Source organism: Natator depressus, chromosome 7 (assembly GCF_965152275.1).
Source record: "Natator depressus isolate rNatDep1 chromosome 7, rNatDep2.hap1, whole genome shotgun sequence".
Lineage (NCBI taxonomy): Eukaryota > Metazoa > Chordata > Testudines > Cheloniidae > Natator > Natator depressus.
The window spans coordinates 79,567,737-79,586,586 of record NC_134240.1 but is presented as its reverse complement, the minus strand read 5'-3'; the positions used below and the strand labels follow the sequence as shown (position 1 = coordinate 79,586,586).

General features: G+C 39.9%; 1 protein-coding gene across 6 annotated transcripts in view; it reads left to right on the top strand.

Moving 5' to 3' along the window:
* CTNNA3 (catenin alpha 3) overlaps nt 1-18,850 on the top strand; it is an 896,431-nt gene that overhangs the window by 449,500 nt on the left and 428,081 nt on the right. For 5 of the 6 annotated variants that reach the window (XM_074958865.1, XM_074958864.1, XM_074958863.1 and 2 more), the window contains one exon: nt 16,632-16,712. The exons of the other annotated variant lie outside the window; for it this stretch is intronic. In XM_074958865.1, the coding sequence (XP_074814966.1) occupies nt 16,632-16,712 (81 nt within the window). The remainder of the gene's footprint in view (nt 1-16,631; nt 16,713-18,850) is intronic. 6 annotated transcript variants of the gene reach the window in all.

Genomic DNA, 18,850 nt, shown 5'->3' with positions numbered 1-18,850 from the left:
GAGTAGTCCCACTGAGTTCAATGGGATTACTCACTTGTGAAATTACTCATGTGCATACATGTTTCTAGGATGGGGGCCAGAGACAGTTTTTCTTTCACATGTTTTAGTTAAAAAGGTAAGAAGCAAACAAAAATTAAACAAATTTAAAACAACCAGAGAATTGTAAATACTCTGAATTAAATTTCTCTTTCCATTTGGACCCGATCTGAAGCCCATTTAAGTGGTTGGGACCCTGTCCTTTTAGTTCAGTGGGCTTTGGATCAGGCCCTGCTTCTAATGCCTTATTTTTTTTTCATGCCATAAACCTTCTAGTTCTGCAGTTGTCCATAGAGTCTTCCAGAGTAGGCATGACCTGAATTTCTAATTTAAAAAACCAAGATGCTAAGAATGACTTTAAAATAACAATGTTAGGCTTCACCAAGAATCAGAAAAGGGGTCAAGTTCAGGTTTACTTGTTGTTTAATTTTGCAGTTCACCTTTAACAAGAGAGACCTGATTTACCTTCATGACTATAGAAGTTGTCTATAACATTGTGAGATGTAAAAGGGGCAGTCTGAAAAGGTAAAATGTTTTCCTTGTTTCTGCATTCACAGTGAAAAAAATCTCCATCACAGCAGGGAGGGCTTTGCAGCATTACATGGAAGGAAAATGCTTCCTAAAAGGTTGTGAATAATGAATGAAAATCACTTCACATTCCTTTACTTTTGCTTGTGTGTCAAACGGTTTAGAAAAGCCTTGTTTCTTCCATTGGGACACGGATGAAATTGAGGAATTACTCAGCTGAACGCAAGACAAAAAAGACAACAAGGAGAAACGGCTACTGAAGGAGACTCTTCCTCCTTTGACTAGAATCAGGTGAGGGAGCCAGCTGGATTGGGAGGTGAAGAGGTGGATAGTGGACTTTGTTAGCGAAGAGCTGGAGGAGACACGCTTGGGTCTAACAGTCTCATAAAAATTAAATAAAAACCCTGCAACAGAAATAGGGGTCTCAGAGGGGGAACAGCAAGGGATAATGTAGAAAGCATCTGTGTGCAGTGCCAATACTGCCACTGGTACTGACACTGCAGAGAACAAGGAGGTGGGAGCATGCTCACGTGGAACATGGCAGGCAGTCTGGACAGGGAGCAAGTAACATTAGTTACAGGGATTTTCATTTCCTATATTGAAAGGATATTAACAATGGATTCAGCTGTTTGTCAAGAAAAGGTATCAGAGGTGAGGAAGGTATCCTCATGGAAACAGCTGCTCTGAGAACTCATTTGGACAATAACCAGGAAATGGTATGGGAGAAACATTTGCACAGTGGGCAGCAGAACACCATCATTACTAAAGCAGGGAAGAGGGCGGAGATGTTAGAAGTGAAAGCCGCAATATATCACAGATGGTGCACATCAGCAGACATACTGTTGAGTGACATAAACTCTATTATCCTTTGCCAGTTGCACTCGCCAGCCCCTGTTGTGTTGTAAAATTTGTTATAAATGAAGTTATTGTAGCTGATAATGCTATTGACATTATCATAGAACTCGGCTGTGATGTTAGGCACAGCTCTGAGCAAGAGATGGTGTGTGAATTGAACCATTCCAGGAGTAGCCGTGAGAGGGAGCGTGACTCACTTCTGAGTCGCCATTTTCCCCCTGCTTCCCCCTTGCTGCTACAGGGTAGTAATTTGTTCCTGGCTTATTTCAGAAGCCAGCTCTGGGAGACATGAGGCAGGCAAGATAGGAAGTGGTGGTTTATAAAGGATATTTGATGGTTGGTTTCGGTGGGTGTGTTGGTGTGGAGGGAAGCAGTATCCTGTCCTTCTCATCCACCATTTAACTTTCCTGTTGCCCCAGTGTGGGTTTCCTCAGGAGCATCCCTATCCCTCCTGTGCTCTTTGTTCGACTTGACTGGCAATTCTCACAGGACACCTCCTAACCAGACATGCCAAACCTGTGAAAAAAATGCAGAAATTGGGCTTGTTTTTGGCTTGTTGCTTGTTGCTCCTTTTTTTTTTATCAGATCCTGGCAACCGGGGGCAAGCAGAGACAAGGGTGGGAGAGAGCCAGGGGTGCACAGCGGGCCCACCACAGTCCCAGATAGCACACTGGGGGGATCCAGTCACCTAGAGTGTTGGGGTTCTTGGGGATTGGCTTGTTTTGGCCTTGTTTTGAAATGGGATTAGCTTGATTTTTGACTTAATGTGAAATTTGGGGTGCTTATTTACCACATGAAAGTTGGCAACTGTGCTCCTAACCCTACTTGCTGCTTCATGTTGCTTCTCCCCTCCCAAATGCTGCTAACCTTTACTGGGGCTTCTTCTGGGCCCCGAACTGCTTCCTTCTAAACTCCCATCCTCCATTATACTCTTCCAGTCTGAAGGCTTCCTTTAGGGCCCCCTTACCCTCCTGGCTTCCGCTGCTGCCCCAAACTGGGGGATTCCTCCAGGTGATTTCCACCCAGCCACTTCATGCTGCCCTTTATGTGAGCTTTCTCTGGGGCTCTCCTTCTTGTCAGTTTATACTTTCTTGACTTTGGGCTTCTCAGGGCCTCATTGGCTGCCAGCAGTTCATGCTGCCTACTGCTTCCTTTCCTTGTTCCAGCATCCTCCTCCTCTGCAGGATTCAGACTGACATGTATTCAGTGTTCCCAAACCCCAGTCAATCCTAATTCATAGAAGCTTTATGTTATACCTATAAAACCACATAAATTATAAAGATGGGAGGTGGAAAAGTGATTAGACAGTGGTGCCCCAGTCTAGTAGGTCTGCAGGGAGCCCTGCCAATGAGCTATGGGCCCATGGATGAGTTTGTCTTCAACAGAGAGATGGCTTGCACTATCTCTCTTGCCAGCCACATGGAACTAGGTACCGTCTAGCCAAAAATGTGCATCTGCTGTGCACATCTTTTTCTTTGTACAAGTATTCTGAAATTACATTTAGATTTTCAGACCATTGTGGAGCTGCTTATTATTATTCTGAGATCAGAAAGATATCACTATTATAAAACATGATATCATTGTCATAAAATGGCTGCCAACCCATAGTTGTATGCAGTGTTGTAGCCGTGTTGGTCCCAGGATATTAGAGAGACATGGTGGGTGAGGTAAAATGGCCCATTAACACCCCTCTAGTCATAGGACAAAAAGGGAGATTAGTAGGTTACAGATTGGATGATGGCTTATTACAATAGTGTTTTTATTATGACCATGATTCTTTGTGTCTAGCAAAGTTATGAATTTAAGTCCCTAAGCTCATCTATTGAAAATGTTGTGCAAATTTCGTTTGAGGATGAGGACTGAGAGGTCAGAATATGGAGTGATAACTTTATGAAAAGTGTTCACCTGCAGGTGATACAGTTTCTTTGTTTTTTATCATTTTCATGTGTGAGTGTCTGGTTTCACCCACGTGGTGGTTGGTGGGGCATTTCGTGCACTGCATGAGGTATGCTCCATGTTGTGATTGGTATGTGTAGGACTCATGGATATTGAAAGGTGTGCTGTGGGGAGTGTTGATCTTTGTAGCAGTGGAGATAGGCCTGCAGGTTTTTCATCTGTTCTGACAGAGTCTGGTGCTACTTTGAGTTGGTGTCTCCTGGTCTGTGTGGAGCTTGCTTCTGATGATGAGGTTGGGGGATTGTTGAAGGCCAGAAGAGGGGGTTCCTGAAAGATTTCTTTCAGGATGGGGTCCCATTGAGTATGAGTTTTAGTTGTTTGATGATACCCCATATGGGTTCCAGTGTGGAGTGGTAAGTGACAACTAGGGGTATGTGGTTAGAGGGGGTTTTATTTCTATATTGAAGCAGGTTCTCTTGGAGTATTTGGGTGGCCTGTTCTATGATGCAATCTACTTCTCTGGAGTGTCCTCATTTGGTAAAGGCAGTTTTGACTGTGTTAAGGTATATATCCTTGGAGGTACATTCTAAGGTATCTGAGTGTCTGGCTGTAAATAACAGATTTCTTGGTGTGTTTGGCATGGTTACTGGATCTCTGAAGATAGGTGTGATCCATGGGTTTCTTTTATATGGTTGTCTGTGGGGTTCCATTATTGAAGCTGATCATGGTGTCCAGGAAGTTGATGCTAGTGTGGGAGCGTTCCAGACAGAGTTTAGTGGACAGGTGCTGGTTGTTGAAGTTGTGGTGGAAATCTGAGGGAGTTTAATTCATCTGTCCAGAGGATGAAGATATAATTGATGTATCTCGGTATATCCTTAGTTTTGTGGTGCATATGTCCATAAATTCTTCTTTAAGGTGACCCATCAAGAGTTTAGCATATTGTAGAGCCATTGTAGTACCCATGGCTGTTCCCATGGTTTGAACAAAGTGTTTGTTGAATGTAAAATTGTTATGGTGTGGATGAAATGGATGTGTTTGTGGAGGATATCTGATGGTTGTCCATTATCTTGCAAATATTTGAGGCAACCCATAGGACTGCAGTATGGGTGTATATGGACTCTGACCCTGATCCAGCAAAGCATTTCAAGTCCTATCAGAACAGCAACTTTGATATGGGCAAACCATAGCACCTGAGTTGATGAATCTGTTGTCCATCCCTATTACACCAAATATTTCATTATATAGAAAGATTAAAAACAACAATGTGTGATAGGCAAACTCCGCCCCCATGTCAAAGTAGATGTTTCGTTGTCGAGGCACTGCAGTTTATCATCATCTTTGCTTTTGTGCATTACTTTCAACCAACAGTGCTCCCATAAACCAAATATGAAAGTAAATCCATCTTTTTCTTTTAGTCTTTGTACAATAAATTTATGTATGGAAGTTTCCCAATTATCTTCATAATTATCAGAACTTGGAAAATCTCTTTAAATTTAGTGACCTTGCATAAAATTTTACACTAGTGGCAGTTGTTTTCACATACTTCTTTTATAATTCGGTATGAAAACTGTAACTTTTTACCAGTTCTGCCTTTGGATAAAGTTTTATCAAGGAATAAATGATAATAGATCTTTGTTTCAAGCTAAATTGTAAGAAAGGATATGAAGTATTTTTTTAGCCATTTTTACAAGGACTGTGATGTCAGTTTTATTGTGTTTCTTGGTTCTTGCTCAGTCAATGATCTGTTATCTGTGGAGGTCCTATGATTGGTGAAAATAATATTGCCAGTTTGATTACTTCCTTGAACTAATGTCAATTATTTAATTATAGTGTGTATATATATTAACATATCACAGTTAATATTTTGATTGGTGTTCACATTTTTACTTGAGATTTTTTAAGGTAGTTTTCTTTCCATAGAGAACTGATCTAATGAAATATAGCTTCTATTTACAGTGGGGTTTGTTTGCTTTAGTTTTGTCTTTTGAAACTATAAACAAAGCAAAAGACATTTATCATATAGTCATACTGTAGCTGGTAGGGAGGGAAAATTTTCACTCCAGTCATTTGCTCATAAAGTCTCTCACAAGCTCTGCAATTAATGTTCAGTATCAGTACAGTCCCTGAAAAATCAAATTTATGTGCTCAATATCTATCCTCAACTTTTAAAAAATTGGAATGTAGGTCTCCATGCCATGTTAAGAGAAAGCTTTGGGTACAACTTGACCTTGATTTAGCAAGGTGCTTAAGCACATCCCTAATCTTGTGAATAATCTCATTAAATTTAGGACTGTTTTTAAATACTTCACTGAATTAAGGTCTGTCTGCATTTTGCTTGGATGAATTGAAGTCAGGAAAGATAGGGTGGTCTTGCTTTCACGTGGAATGCCACCTCTTGCTCAGGCCATCTATGGAATCTATTCCCGGTTGCTTGTGCATCTGACATAGTACTGACAGCAAGCAGAAGCACAGGACTTGCCTACTCCCTTATGGAGGGAGTCAGAGGAAATGATCTGAGAAGTTCCTTTCAGTTTTCCTTTTTCTAACCCATTTCAGGAGTTTTCCGGGTGTGTGTGGGGGGGGGGGGGGTGAAGAGAGAGTATTCTGGGCCTACATTAAGCTGAGAGATTTATGGGGGTTGACACTATAGTGATCTGCCTCTCCCTTAGCCATGGGACATTGCAAATTCAATACACTGAAGCTTTGTCTACATTGGCAGTGATGCATAGGATATGCGTAGCTCCCTACCATGTAGAAACACTCCTCTGTGGTGGGGAAAATCTCCAGTAGCGGGGAGCTGCCAGAACCTTTCCCTGCTGCTGCCCTCCCTTCCCATCAGTGGGGAGAGGTTCTGGCAGCAGGGACATTGCGCTGCTAAAAATAGCAGTGTAGATGTGGGAAGTACTGCTTGGGCGTGTAGAGAGCCATGCAGGGTATATACCATAATGTTTGGCATATCTTTACTCCGTTAAGAAGTGCTCACTATCTACATTGCTATTTACACCTGGGCTACAGGGGTGTGCAGTGTGCGTACCCTACATGGTGCCCTAAGTGTAGACGTAGCTTAGGTTAACAAATGTTAGGCTAACATAGAAACATTAGACTGGGCAAAGATGACCCTGAACCAAAACCCCATTTCTGAACATCCTCACACATCAGGATTTTCCTAAATACGAACCCAGATCTGAAGTTCATAAGTGACTGTTATTTTTACAGTGGGTTGAACTAAAACTAATTCTGACCACCTCTGGTATTTGAAACCTGGATCCTAATCCAGACGTTGTAGCTTGGGGCCATGTCAAATGGCGAGGTGGAATTTCACAGACAGGTTATAGCTATACTAATGCATGGAATACATTTGTTGTAGGAGTCAGTTAGGCAAAACCCAAAATATTTTAGTCTTGTATTTAAAGTGAATAGCCTCCAGTTCTACCAGTCAGAACATTCCGTGTTTCAACTGCCATGTTCTGAAACAAATTGAGTTTGCTCCCTTGTCCTCTGCAGGCTATTAACCAAATCATTTCTGATCATGTCTTATCTAATTTGTTCTTGAATATGTGAGATTCATTGTGAAAAAGAATGGTTGTATATTTGTGAACATATATATTTCTCAGTGAAGATGAACCATTTTCAGTTGTATTTGAAATAGACAATGTATTCTGTATCCGTATGTTTGAAAATTGAACATCACTGCACATCTAAACCCTCTGGTTCCATATGATTTGGCCAGTAGAGCTATTTCATTTATTATAGGTCCATTAGAGAGAGTACTTCTCAACTCTGTGGTGCAACTGAATTCCTGATCACAGCGTAAAGGGGTATTGTTTATTGATTAGCATGGTGAATATTAATTACAGCCATGTGCACTGTTATGATATTTGTGAATAATTGTATCCTTATTATAGAGTTATCAGATATCTATTAACCTCAACACTTGAAAAGGCTATATCATTGCTTTTCTAAAACAACTCGAGCTAAATCTTCTTTTTAATCTCCTAAAGAGCAAAACACACCAGTGCTCAGAAGAAAGGCAGAAGGCAGATTAGTGTGACTGTTGTAATACTTCAGAAATATCAGCAAAACTAAATTAAAAGCCTCATCTCAAAAAATAGTTTGCTTTGTTTACATTCTCTTTGACTTAATGCAGTATTAATCTTGTAGAATTGCTGCTATCACTAACACTGTTTATAATACAGTAATAATAATGTAGAAAAACAACATAGAAATACCTTAATAATCACCTTCCACTCATGGTACCTTCTTGGCATTTAGCCACTGAAGAATCCAGGGGAGTGCTGTGCTTGGGTCTTTCCAGATTTTATATCAAATATATATTTTACTACAATTGAGTACAGAAGGAGCTTTTATGCTTATTCAAGGCTAAATCCTCAGCAGGTATAAACTGTCATAACTCCACTGAAATCATAGAGGTTATGCCAGTTTACATCAGCTGAGGATCTGGCCTTTATTGTGAATTATAATATTATAGGTGGGGCTGGTAGCATCACCCATTATTAAGGTTGACCTACACTTCCCATTAGCAGCCCCATTTTCAGGTACCACAAGTGTTGCCAAACTAACCATTTAGGCAGATTTTTTTAATGGTCGGTGTCTGCTTCAACCTGAATTTTTGTGAAAAATTTCAGGCAAAATGTTTCAGCCATTTCTGAGAATAAGGCTAGGGGAAAATATGTTGTTTTGCTCATGTTAAAAAAAAATTCTGGTGATCTTCTCTTTGATAAGCTCAAATGCCCCATGCCTTTTGCCAACCTACTATTGCTATCAGTTGTTCCATTAGGAGAGAATATTAATTCTATGTAACCTTGATTCAGCCTCCTTGTTGTTATACATTATGACACAGCCTTTAATTACATGCTTACATATTATGTTTTCTACAGGAACCCTTTCTCATTCAGTACACAGGATGAACCTACCATTGGGATGAATCAGGACTGGGTAGTAAAAGAGTCTATTGTCTCTAGGACTGCTGCCTCATTTCTTGCAGAAGTTGGAAGGTGTTCAGGGAATGAGCCAGGGAATTGCAGGGAGAGAAAAGATGCTACTCTACCCCATCCCTGCTTCTGCCACATGGTTCTTATGTGATACTAAGTCAAAATGCTTAAATAAAACTTTTTATTGATGGGAAAACTGGGAAAACCTAAATTTTGCAATGTAATGTCCATTTTCTGTCCCCTGCTTCTGCATGAGCAGTGACATTGTGATGACAGAGAGAACCACTCATCACTCCTTCCCCTCCAGTTCCTTTGCATACTTAAAAAGAAAAGGAGGACTTGTGGCACCTTAGAGACAAACAAATTTATTTGAGCATAAGCTTTTGTGAGCTACAGCTCACTTCATCGGATGCATACAGTGGAAAATACAGTGAGGAGATTATATATATACAGAGAACATGAAACAATGGGTGTTACCATACAGACTGTAACAAGAGTGATCAGGAAAGGTGAGCTATTACCAGCAGGAGAGCTGGGGCGGGGGAGGGGGGCACCTTTTGTAGTGTTAATCAAGGTGGGCCGTTTCCAACAGTTGACAAGAACAGTAGGGGGGGAAATAAACAAGGGGAAATAGTTTTACTTTGTGTAATGACACATCCGCTCCCAGTCTTTATTCAAGCCTAAGTTAATTGTATCCAGTTCACAAATTAATTCCAATCCAGCAGTCTCTCGTTGGAGTCTGTTTTTGAAGGTTTTTTGTGGAAGAATTGCCACTTTTAGGTCTGTAATCGAGTGACCAAAGAGAATGAAGTGTTCTCCGACTGGTTTTTGAACGTTATAATTCTTGACCTCTGATTTGTGTCCATTTATTCTTTTACACAGAGACTGTCCAGTTTGGCCAATGTACATGGCAGAGGGGCATTGCTGGCACATATCACAATGGTAGATGCGCAGGTGAACGAGCCTCTGATAGTGTGGCTGATGTGACTAGGACCTATGATGGTGTCCCCTGAATAGATATGTGGACACAGTTGGCAACGGGCTTTGTTGCAAGGATAGGTTGCTGGGTTAGTGTTTTTGTTGTGTGGTGTGTGGTTGCTGGTGAGTATTTGCTTCAGGTTGGGGGGCTGTCTGTAAGCAAGGACTGGCCTGTCTCCCAAGGTCTGTGAGAGTGATGGATCATCCTTCAGGATAGGTTGTAGATCCTTGATAATGCGTTGGTACTCCTTTTCTTTTTGCGGATACAGACTAACACGGCTGCTACTCTGAAACCTGTCAGTATGCAAGGCACTGAATTTAGCCATATGGAGTGGAAATCTATCAACTTCATGAAAAAATTCGTACAGATACAGACAGACATCATCTTCCTTTCCAAATGCAAACAGATGGACACCATACCAAAAGGACTGAAGGTAAAAAATCCATTACAATCTACATACCACACAGACTATGCTGACAGCTTGTGCCACACGCTCTCAAAGAAACTGCAGAACCACCTGATCAACATCCTCTACAGCAAACAGGGAAAGATTAAGAATGAGCTCTCAAAACTGGATACTCTCATAAAAAACCAACCTTCCACACAAACTTCCTCGTGGCTGGACTTTACAAAAACTAGACAAGCCATTTACAACACACACTTTGCTTCTCTACAAAAGAAAAAGGACACTAAACTATCTAAACTACTACATGCCACAAGGGGCCACAACAGTGGTTCCCTCAACCCACCCAGCAATATTGTTAATCTATCCAACTATACACTTAGCCCAGCAGAAGAATCTTTCCGATCTCGGGGCCTCTCCTTCTGCCCCTCCACCCCCATGAACATGATACAGTTCTGTGATGACGTAGAATCCTATTTTCGATGTCTCCGACTCAAGGAATATTTCCAACACCCCTCTGAACAACATACTAACCCACAGAGACTTTCCTACCAACACTACAAAAAGAAGGATTCTGGGTGGACTCCTCCTGAAGGTCGAAACTACAGACTGGACTTCTACATAGAGTGCTTTCACCGAATTGCACGGGCTGAAATTGTGGAAAAGCAACATCACTTGCCCCATAACCTCAGCCGTGCAGAACACAATGCCATCCACAGCCTCAGAAACAACTCTGACATCATAATCAAAAAGGCTGACAAAGGAGGTGCTGTCGTCATCATGAATAGGTCGGAATATGAACAAGAGGCTGCTCGGCAGCTCTCCAACACCACTTTCTACAAGCCATTACCTTCTGATCCCACTGAGGGTTACCAAAAGAAACTACACCATCTGCTCAAGAAACTCTCTGAAAAAGCACAAGAACAAATCCGCACAGACACACCCTAGGAACCCCAACCAGGCGTATTCTATCTGCTACCCAAGATCCATAAACCTGGAAATCCTGGACACCCCATCGTCTCAGGCATTGGCACCCTGACAGCAGGATTGTCTGGCTATGTAGACTCCCTCCTCAGGCCCTATGCTACCAGCACTCCCAGCTATCTTCGAGACACCACTGACTTCCTGAGGAAACTACAATCCATCAGTGATCTTCCTGAATACACCATCCTAGCCACTATGGATGTAGAAGCCCTCTACACCAACATTCCACACAAAGATGGACTACAAGCCGTCAAGAACAGTATCCCCGATGATGTCACGGCAAACCCGATGGCTGAACTTTGTGACTTTGTCCTCACCCATAACTATTTCACATTTGGGGACAATGTATATCTTCAAATCAGCGGCACTGCTATGGGTACCCGCATGGCCCCACAGTATGCCAACATTTTTATGGCTGACTTAGAACAACGCTTCCTCAGCTCTCATCCCCTAATGCCCCACTCTACTTGTGCTACATTGATGATATCTTCGTCATCTGGACCCATGGAAAAGAAGCCCTTGAAGAATTCCACCATGATTTCAACAATTTCCATCCCACCATCAACCTCAGCCTGGACCAGTCCGCACAAGAGATCCACTTGCTGGACACTATGGTTCTAATAAGCGATGGTGACATAAACACCACCCTATACCGGAAACCTACTGCCGCTATACTTGCCTACATGCCTCCAGCTTTCATCCAGACCACACCACATGATCCATTGTCTACAGCCAAGCTCTACAATACAACCACATTTTCTCCAACCCCTCAGACAGAGACAAACACCTACAAGATCTCTATCAAGCATACTTACAACTGTAATACCCACCTGCTGAAGTGAAGAAACAGATTGACAGAGCCAGGAGAATACTACAGGACAGGCCCAACAAAGAAAATAACAGAACGCCACTAGCCATCACCTTCAGCCCCCAACCAAAACCTCTCCAACGCATCATCAATGATCTACAACCTATCCTGAAGGATGACCCATCACTCTCACAGATCTTGGGAGACAGGCCAGTCCTTGCTTACAGACAGCCCCCCAACCTGAAGCAAATACTCACCAGCAACCACACACCACACAACAGAACCACTAACCCAGGAACCTATCCTTGCAACAAGGCTCGTTGCCAACTGTGTCCACATATCTATTCAGGGGACACCATCATAGGGCCTAGTCACATCAACCACACTATCAGAGGCTCATTCACCTGCGCATCTACCAATGTGATATATGCCATCATGTGCCAGCATGGCTTCTGACTTTGTACTGTGGTAACTTACACCATTTCTTTTCTAAAGGTAATCGTTAGTTTTCTTTTTTAAAAAAGGGTTACATGAAAATTCCAGCTCATTTTCAATTATATTTGTTTGTTTGCTTCTTACAAAGTTGAGGCTATGGCTTTGTGAATATTTACCTTTTCAAAAAAGCAAGGAATTATAGCTGAATTATAGCTCAATTTTCTGTTACACAGTTTCAAAAAAGTCATTTCCAGTTTACAGTAAAACTGAAGTTTCATTAAACATGTTTTGTTTGACGACACTATAATTTAAATATTTTCAATACATTGGTCAACATGGCATTGAGTGGTAAAATACGGAGCTTCACAAAGATAACAATGGCAATAAAATGTACTTTGAAGACAACATTGATCTGTAAACAGCACTATGATGATGTACCAGGCATTTGCTGCCCCATCAGAGACCACACTGCCTTGTTGCACCTCGCCCAGACCCGCCCCCAGGAAGGTATCCTGCTAGAAGGAAAAAGCAGCAAGTTCAGACTTTAAGTATTGCCTCGTGAGGCCTCTCGTGATCAGCTGCAGGCAGAACCTGCAAGAACTGGTCCTCCTGCACCTAGAAAGGCCAGAAGCAGACAGAGACCAATCCAGACAGAGACCAGCAGGCCAGATAAAAATGGCTAGCTGCTTCTATTAGGGGCAAATTTTGAGTGAAGCTAGGATAGGGAATGAAGCCTTTATTGCACTAATCAAGTTATCTGACCTGGTCAGGGGCCTAACCTTGAAAATATTTGCTTTCAATCTCTGTAAAGAACTATTGCTTATATTAAGAACTTTAATGCCCAGTAGCTACTTTGAGTTAAATGTTAATTTGTTATTTTGTAAACCTCTGGTGAACCTGCTCCATGTTGTACCATGCTCAGGTGAGCTCTTGCCAAGCACCTAATGGAAAAAAATTCTGCCTATTAAAAAACAAAAAAACCCTAAGGAAATTCACCAGCAAAAACTTCATTTAATGTTAGTTAGGCTGCTCTCATCAGTAAACTAAGACATACAAAATTAGGAAATACAAAGTTAACTATTAAAAAGGACTTCAGTAATTGAGTGGAGAGTATGCTTATAAATTTTGTTGCTGACAGCAAGCTGGGAGGGATTGCAAGCACTTTAGAGGACAGGATTAGAATTCAAAAGGAAGAATTATTCAGAAATCAATAAGATGAAATCAAGAAAGACTTATACTTAGGAATGAAAAATCAGATGCACAAATGCATAATGGGGAATAACTGGCTAGGCAGCAGTACTGCAGAAAAGGAACTGGGAGATATAGTGGGTCACAGATTTAATATAAATCAATAACAAGATTCAGTTGTGGAAAAGGCTAGTATTTTGGAGTTTATTAACAGGAGTGTGACAGATAAGACACAAGAGAGAATTGTTCCACTCTACTTGGCACTGGTGATATCTCAGCTAGAGTATTGTGTCCAGTTTTAGGTAAGAAATTTTAAGAAACGTTGTTAAATTGGGGGAAGCAAAAAAAAAAGTAGAAAACATGATTTCTGAAGAAAAGTTTAAAAATTTGGGTATGATTAGATTTGAGAAAAGAAGAGTGAGGGGGTACTTAATAAGTGTTCACTGTCCTCTTTATAACAGCCCTTAATATATTTGATCAGTTGTTCTCCATGTCCACTGAAGGTAGGACAAGAAGCACTCAACTCAGTCTTTAGAAAGATTAGGTTAGATATTAGAAAGTTTTTCCTAACTATAGGGATAGTTATGTACTTGAACAAGTTACCAAGGCAAAGTGTGGAATTCCTGTCTTCAACAACGATTTAGACAAATATTAGTGAGGGATGGCCTAGGTATGCTTGGTCTTGCATAGGTGAGAGGCAATGGTCTAGATGACCCCTCGAGGTCTCTTCCTGCCCTATATTTTTATGGTTCTGTGAAGTCAAGTACTTTCAACTAAGAAAATGTCAGAATGAACATCGCCCATACAATGTTTGGTTAGTTTGGTGGTTTTGTACACATGCATTATGATACAGCCTTTAATTACCTGATCCTTTTTTTTTACATAGGACCTCTGGTTCATTTAGTGCCTAGGAAGTGCCTACTCTGGGGATGAATTGGGGTTGCTAAAGGGCAGTCATCATTGTAGAAGGGCCCTTTTGTTTAAGGCTTTTCCTATGCTCACCTTTGTGTCTCCCACATACTGTAATAGTATTAGCACCCAGTTTTGAAATACTGTGTAAGGTGAGAAGTCACACTTTTAAATAAAGGATTTATCCTAGCAGTAATAGAATTTTCTTCTACTGGAGAAAGATGATTTATTAGTTTGAACATATCCATGCATGTTACCTAAATAAAGTTAATCAGAAGCTGCATTTTATAATTTGTTTAGCCTTGCAGTAAGCAAGGTGAAGAGTAATTTATGTAGAGTTATCTTTGCTTAACAGACATTGCCCATGACAGTAAATTCACAAATAAAGGACTTTCTTTAGATATACTATTTTTTATGCCATCTCTTCGATGGAGGAGGATATTTAGCTGTAGCTGCATCAGAGAACTAGATGATCGTAGGAACCAGTTTACATCATTACTCACCACCTCTGACATTACATCCTACTGGAAAAGTTCAGAAATCCCAATACTTGACATTGATTCTGTCTCCTTAAAAAAAAAATCACCTCTCTATATAAATCTTTAAAGGATGTGGTGATGTGCTATTGCACCCTTTAGTTGGCAAATGCATAGCTATGTGCTGAGCTAAATACCATTCAAAATGTTTTTATTGCTTCTTTTTAACTAGCAGTTAGGAAAGGATTAATTTTGCTGCCAGGGCTGATTGTGGCATTGCTAAATGCAATACAGGAATCATTACTTTCTTTGGAACCTACACAGGTATTGATATGAGCATCTAGTTACATTACTTCTATGGCATTGTAGCTACCTTTGATCATTCACTCTTTATGAAGATTGTAGACTCTGATTGTGAGGCTGTTGCAATAGCTGGAAATAATGAAAAATGTCAAAGACAGCCCTAATATAGATTATTTATACTGGAAAGAGAAAAGAATTGTTCCTTTCAATCAGTGGAGAATATGACCATTATTTCAAGGCATTTGCAACATCCAGTGACTACATTTAAAGTAGTAGGACTGGATCCTAATAGGCTTCCCTAAACTTTCTTCCTCTCATTTCCATTCTTCTGTACCAAACTGATTAAGCATTGTGCTTTTTTTCTATTGGCAGATCTTCTTTTGTAATAGAAAATGTATCTATTTGTATGTGTATACACTGTTGGACTATCATATATATCATATACAGCGGTATACGTGTATTTATAATCAGGTTATATAAATATAGAGAAACAAATTTCTTTTTAAGAAAGTTTAATGAAAATGCTTCATACCATTTTTCAAAGTGAGATAGTTTCAACTAGGTCCACATAAAATGGAGTTGCTAATGTACTAATACAATGGTTCAGAATCTCAGCTGGTATACATTGGTGTAGCTCCACTGACATCAATCAGAGTCTGTCCCTGTATCTTGAAATATTTCACATATTGTAGGAAACCTGTATTCATGATGTTTTAAGGTTTCAGAGTAGCAGCCGTGTTAGTCTGTATCCGCAAAAAGAAAAGGAGGACTTGTAGCACCTTAGAGACTAACCAATTTATTAGAGCATAAGCTTTCGTGAGCTACAGCTCACTTTAAGTAACTGAGTAGGGAAAATACATGTGTGTCTTTCTTTTGGACTAGAACAATACAACTTTGATTGGTAAACTACGTCAAATTCCTTTAGAGAAATAAATTTCATAAGAGTACTTGCAACCTTACATACTGTATGTGTTGTCTTAAATATATAATATGACGTAATTGTTAGACAAAATAAACTAGGAGTAAAATTATATAGAGTAACTGTTGGCTAAGACAGTAAAAATATCAACTACTAATTTCAGACGTTAATAATAACCCAACCACTTTCCACTAGCAGCAATAGTTTGAAGAACAAAAACGAGAATACCGCTATACTAAAAGTGTGAAGCTGACACACACAGTACCCTCTAAAGTATCGCAAGGCTTTTTCCATATCTTCTATGCTCCGATGATTTTTTCATTATGTGCTGTCAGATGAAAGGCGTTTCTAATTTGCACAATTACATAAATGGAATTTGCACTGCACATCTTTTACGTTTAACAACTCACCAGTGCAGTTCTATAGAATTATTAAAAATACTGTAGATTAAAACAACTTAAAAGCTATCAAACTGTATCATGTGTGTCTGGCCCTTTTAAACTGCTTGCTATGAGAGAACAAAATGTTTACATATGTGTGGTGATAATGAAGTGGACATTCGGTGCTGTGCTTCTAATGTCATGTGGAATGTATCGCAACATTGAAAAAGCAATAGTACAACAGTTCAAAGTATAAAAAATATGATATCTATGTAATCTTTTTTCCACTTAATATAAGCAAAGTGTATATTCATCATATTGAATGCTGTATGACACTAGCCATTGATGCTTGAAAATGTAAGCTGGTGGTTTGCACACATGCAAACCCATCTCTATTCGGCAAAACACTTAAGCACATGTTTAAGTCCCATTGACCTTAATTGCATTTAAGCACATAGTTAGTTGTCCATGTGCTTAGGTGCATTTCTGGACTGGGGACACACAGAGAGAGAAATTGTTAAAAGATGTTAAATAGTCACTGTATACGTAACAGTTTTGTTTTCTATAATGTTTGTTTCAGGCTGACAAGAAAGAGAGGAGTAATGCCCTGAATATAGCAATAGATAATATGTGCAAGAAGACAAGAAACCTTCGCAGACAGGTAAAGAACTTGGGGACAAAATGATGGGAAAGCAGATTTATCTAAATACAATTTTTCCTGCTTTTGATATCCTGCTTTTGATATTATAATTTTAAAAAGAGAGAGGAATTCTCATCCAGAGCATTTATAATGTTGTTAGAAATATGTAACCCCCCAAGTATAATTTTTACAGAAATTTGCTTCTTATGGCATTTGGAAATTTGGAGTGATTTTATGAAATTTTGTACAGGATTGATGAAATTTCACATATCTTATTCTCGTCTGTCTGAATTTAGCCCACAAAACAAATCTTGAAAAACCATTTTTGCTTGAATATTAATACTTATGAGTTGCATAAGAACTGCTTGAGGAGGAGGTTAATGCTGCTATCTACCTTGTGACCACACTGTGTGGAGGAATAAGGCTTGAGCTGGAAGGCATGAAATCCTGAGTTTTATTCCTACCTCTGCCAATGTGTGGCTTTAATAATTTTTTTCAGTTATAGCACTTGACAAACATTAATTCAGGCTCACAATTCTCCTATGAAGTGGATAAAAATAATTACTTTCTGGTTTGTTTCTGTAGTTTTCATAAGATGTTTCAGGGTCTACAAGACCAAATGAAATATGGAATTAGGACTTCTCCAGTAGCTGGTTTTCGGTCCACATGACTCAACTGGCAAGATCAGGGCCATAGTGTACTCTGTCCCGTGAGTAATGAAATATTCTAGTGTTCTACAGCTTCCATCACTTTGGTGTTTCAACTTCACACAAAATTTTATGAAGGCAACACAGTGAAGTTATGTTTGAAACAAGCTTTAATGAGTGATAGGTGATGTAGAACACAGCACACATGTCCATCATAGACACATTGGTCCAGTCACCAGCTAGCTGGTAGGACATCATGAGCCATCCCACAAACCCAACTTCAGTGAAAAAACAAAATAGGGAAAGACGGATTCAAAAGTGGGTATCTCTCATTTTGGAATTGTATATTCCAGGAATTTCTAAACATGTTAAAATATTTTAATATATTTCCTGTGGCTTTTATTTATTATTATTTGTAAATGTGTGTGGTGCCATAGATGTTCATGGCACTTTCATCATTTAGTTATTTGTGTGCAGAGTACCCTAGGTCAGTGCTTCCCTCACTAGCAGAGCTGTATACATTTTAAAGGAAGGGATGATGGCATACTGATTCCTATGTATCTTGAAATATTGCCAGTGTTAATACTCCCAATCCCAGCTCTTTCCCATTGGACTTGTGGATGATCTGTTATGCTTTGCCCAGATGTTTTGCCTACGGTTATTGTTTAGTTATTTTCTGGAAGGGATCTTAGGGCAGATGTTCCCATGTCTGTCCCCTTCTCTTATCTACTGATAGCTTTTCTGCACACAGTGCAGATTTAATTGCCAATGTCCTTTTGAAACAGGGAAAAGAGATTCCCTCGCTAATAATTACTCTGTTTATTTCAGGTCTTTTGCCAACATTGCATGTGAGAAAGCAGTTTTCCACACTCATCACAACATTGGTTCTAACAGCATCACACACACATGCTGAGATTCCTTCTTTACCTTCTGAGGACAGTATACCCACAGATTTTATAAACTATACTTTTCTATATCTTCATTTTTGCCTCCTGTGACGCTTTAGTCACCAAATACTTCATAAGGGGGAAAACCTTACACCGTAAACAACAGCAATAAAAAAGTTTGCCAAAAGTCACCCCTCTGCCTCCTGCTTATTGCGTCTGCCACATCTTTCCCTTTCGCTATATAATATGATACATTTACTGTCCCAGTAACAATCACCACCATGATTGTGCCTGCTCTTCTTTGTCTGTCTGCTTGCCTTTCTGCCAATATTATAATGTAGTTCATGGGATTCTGCCTCATAGGTGGTAAGAGTTAGAAACAGACCCCTTAAGCTATAGAAAAAATTGCTTGCTATGATCATGTTGAAGAGAAATTGATACTGCTTTAGACACCACAAAATAATTTTCTGGACTTTGCCTTTCGGTCTTTTCCCCTTCCCTTCTCTTCACCTTTTTATCCCTTTCCTTGTTTTTCCATTATTTTGTTTCCTTTCTTTCTGCGTTGCTGTAAGAACTATGTTTCTAAAATCCAAGCACCATATATAACTCAGCAAAAGTAAAGCAC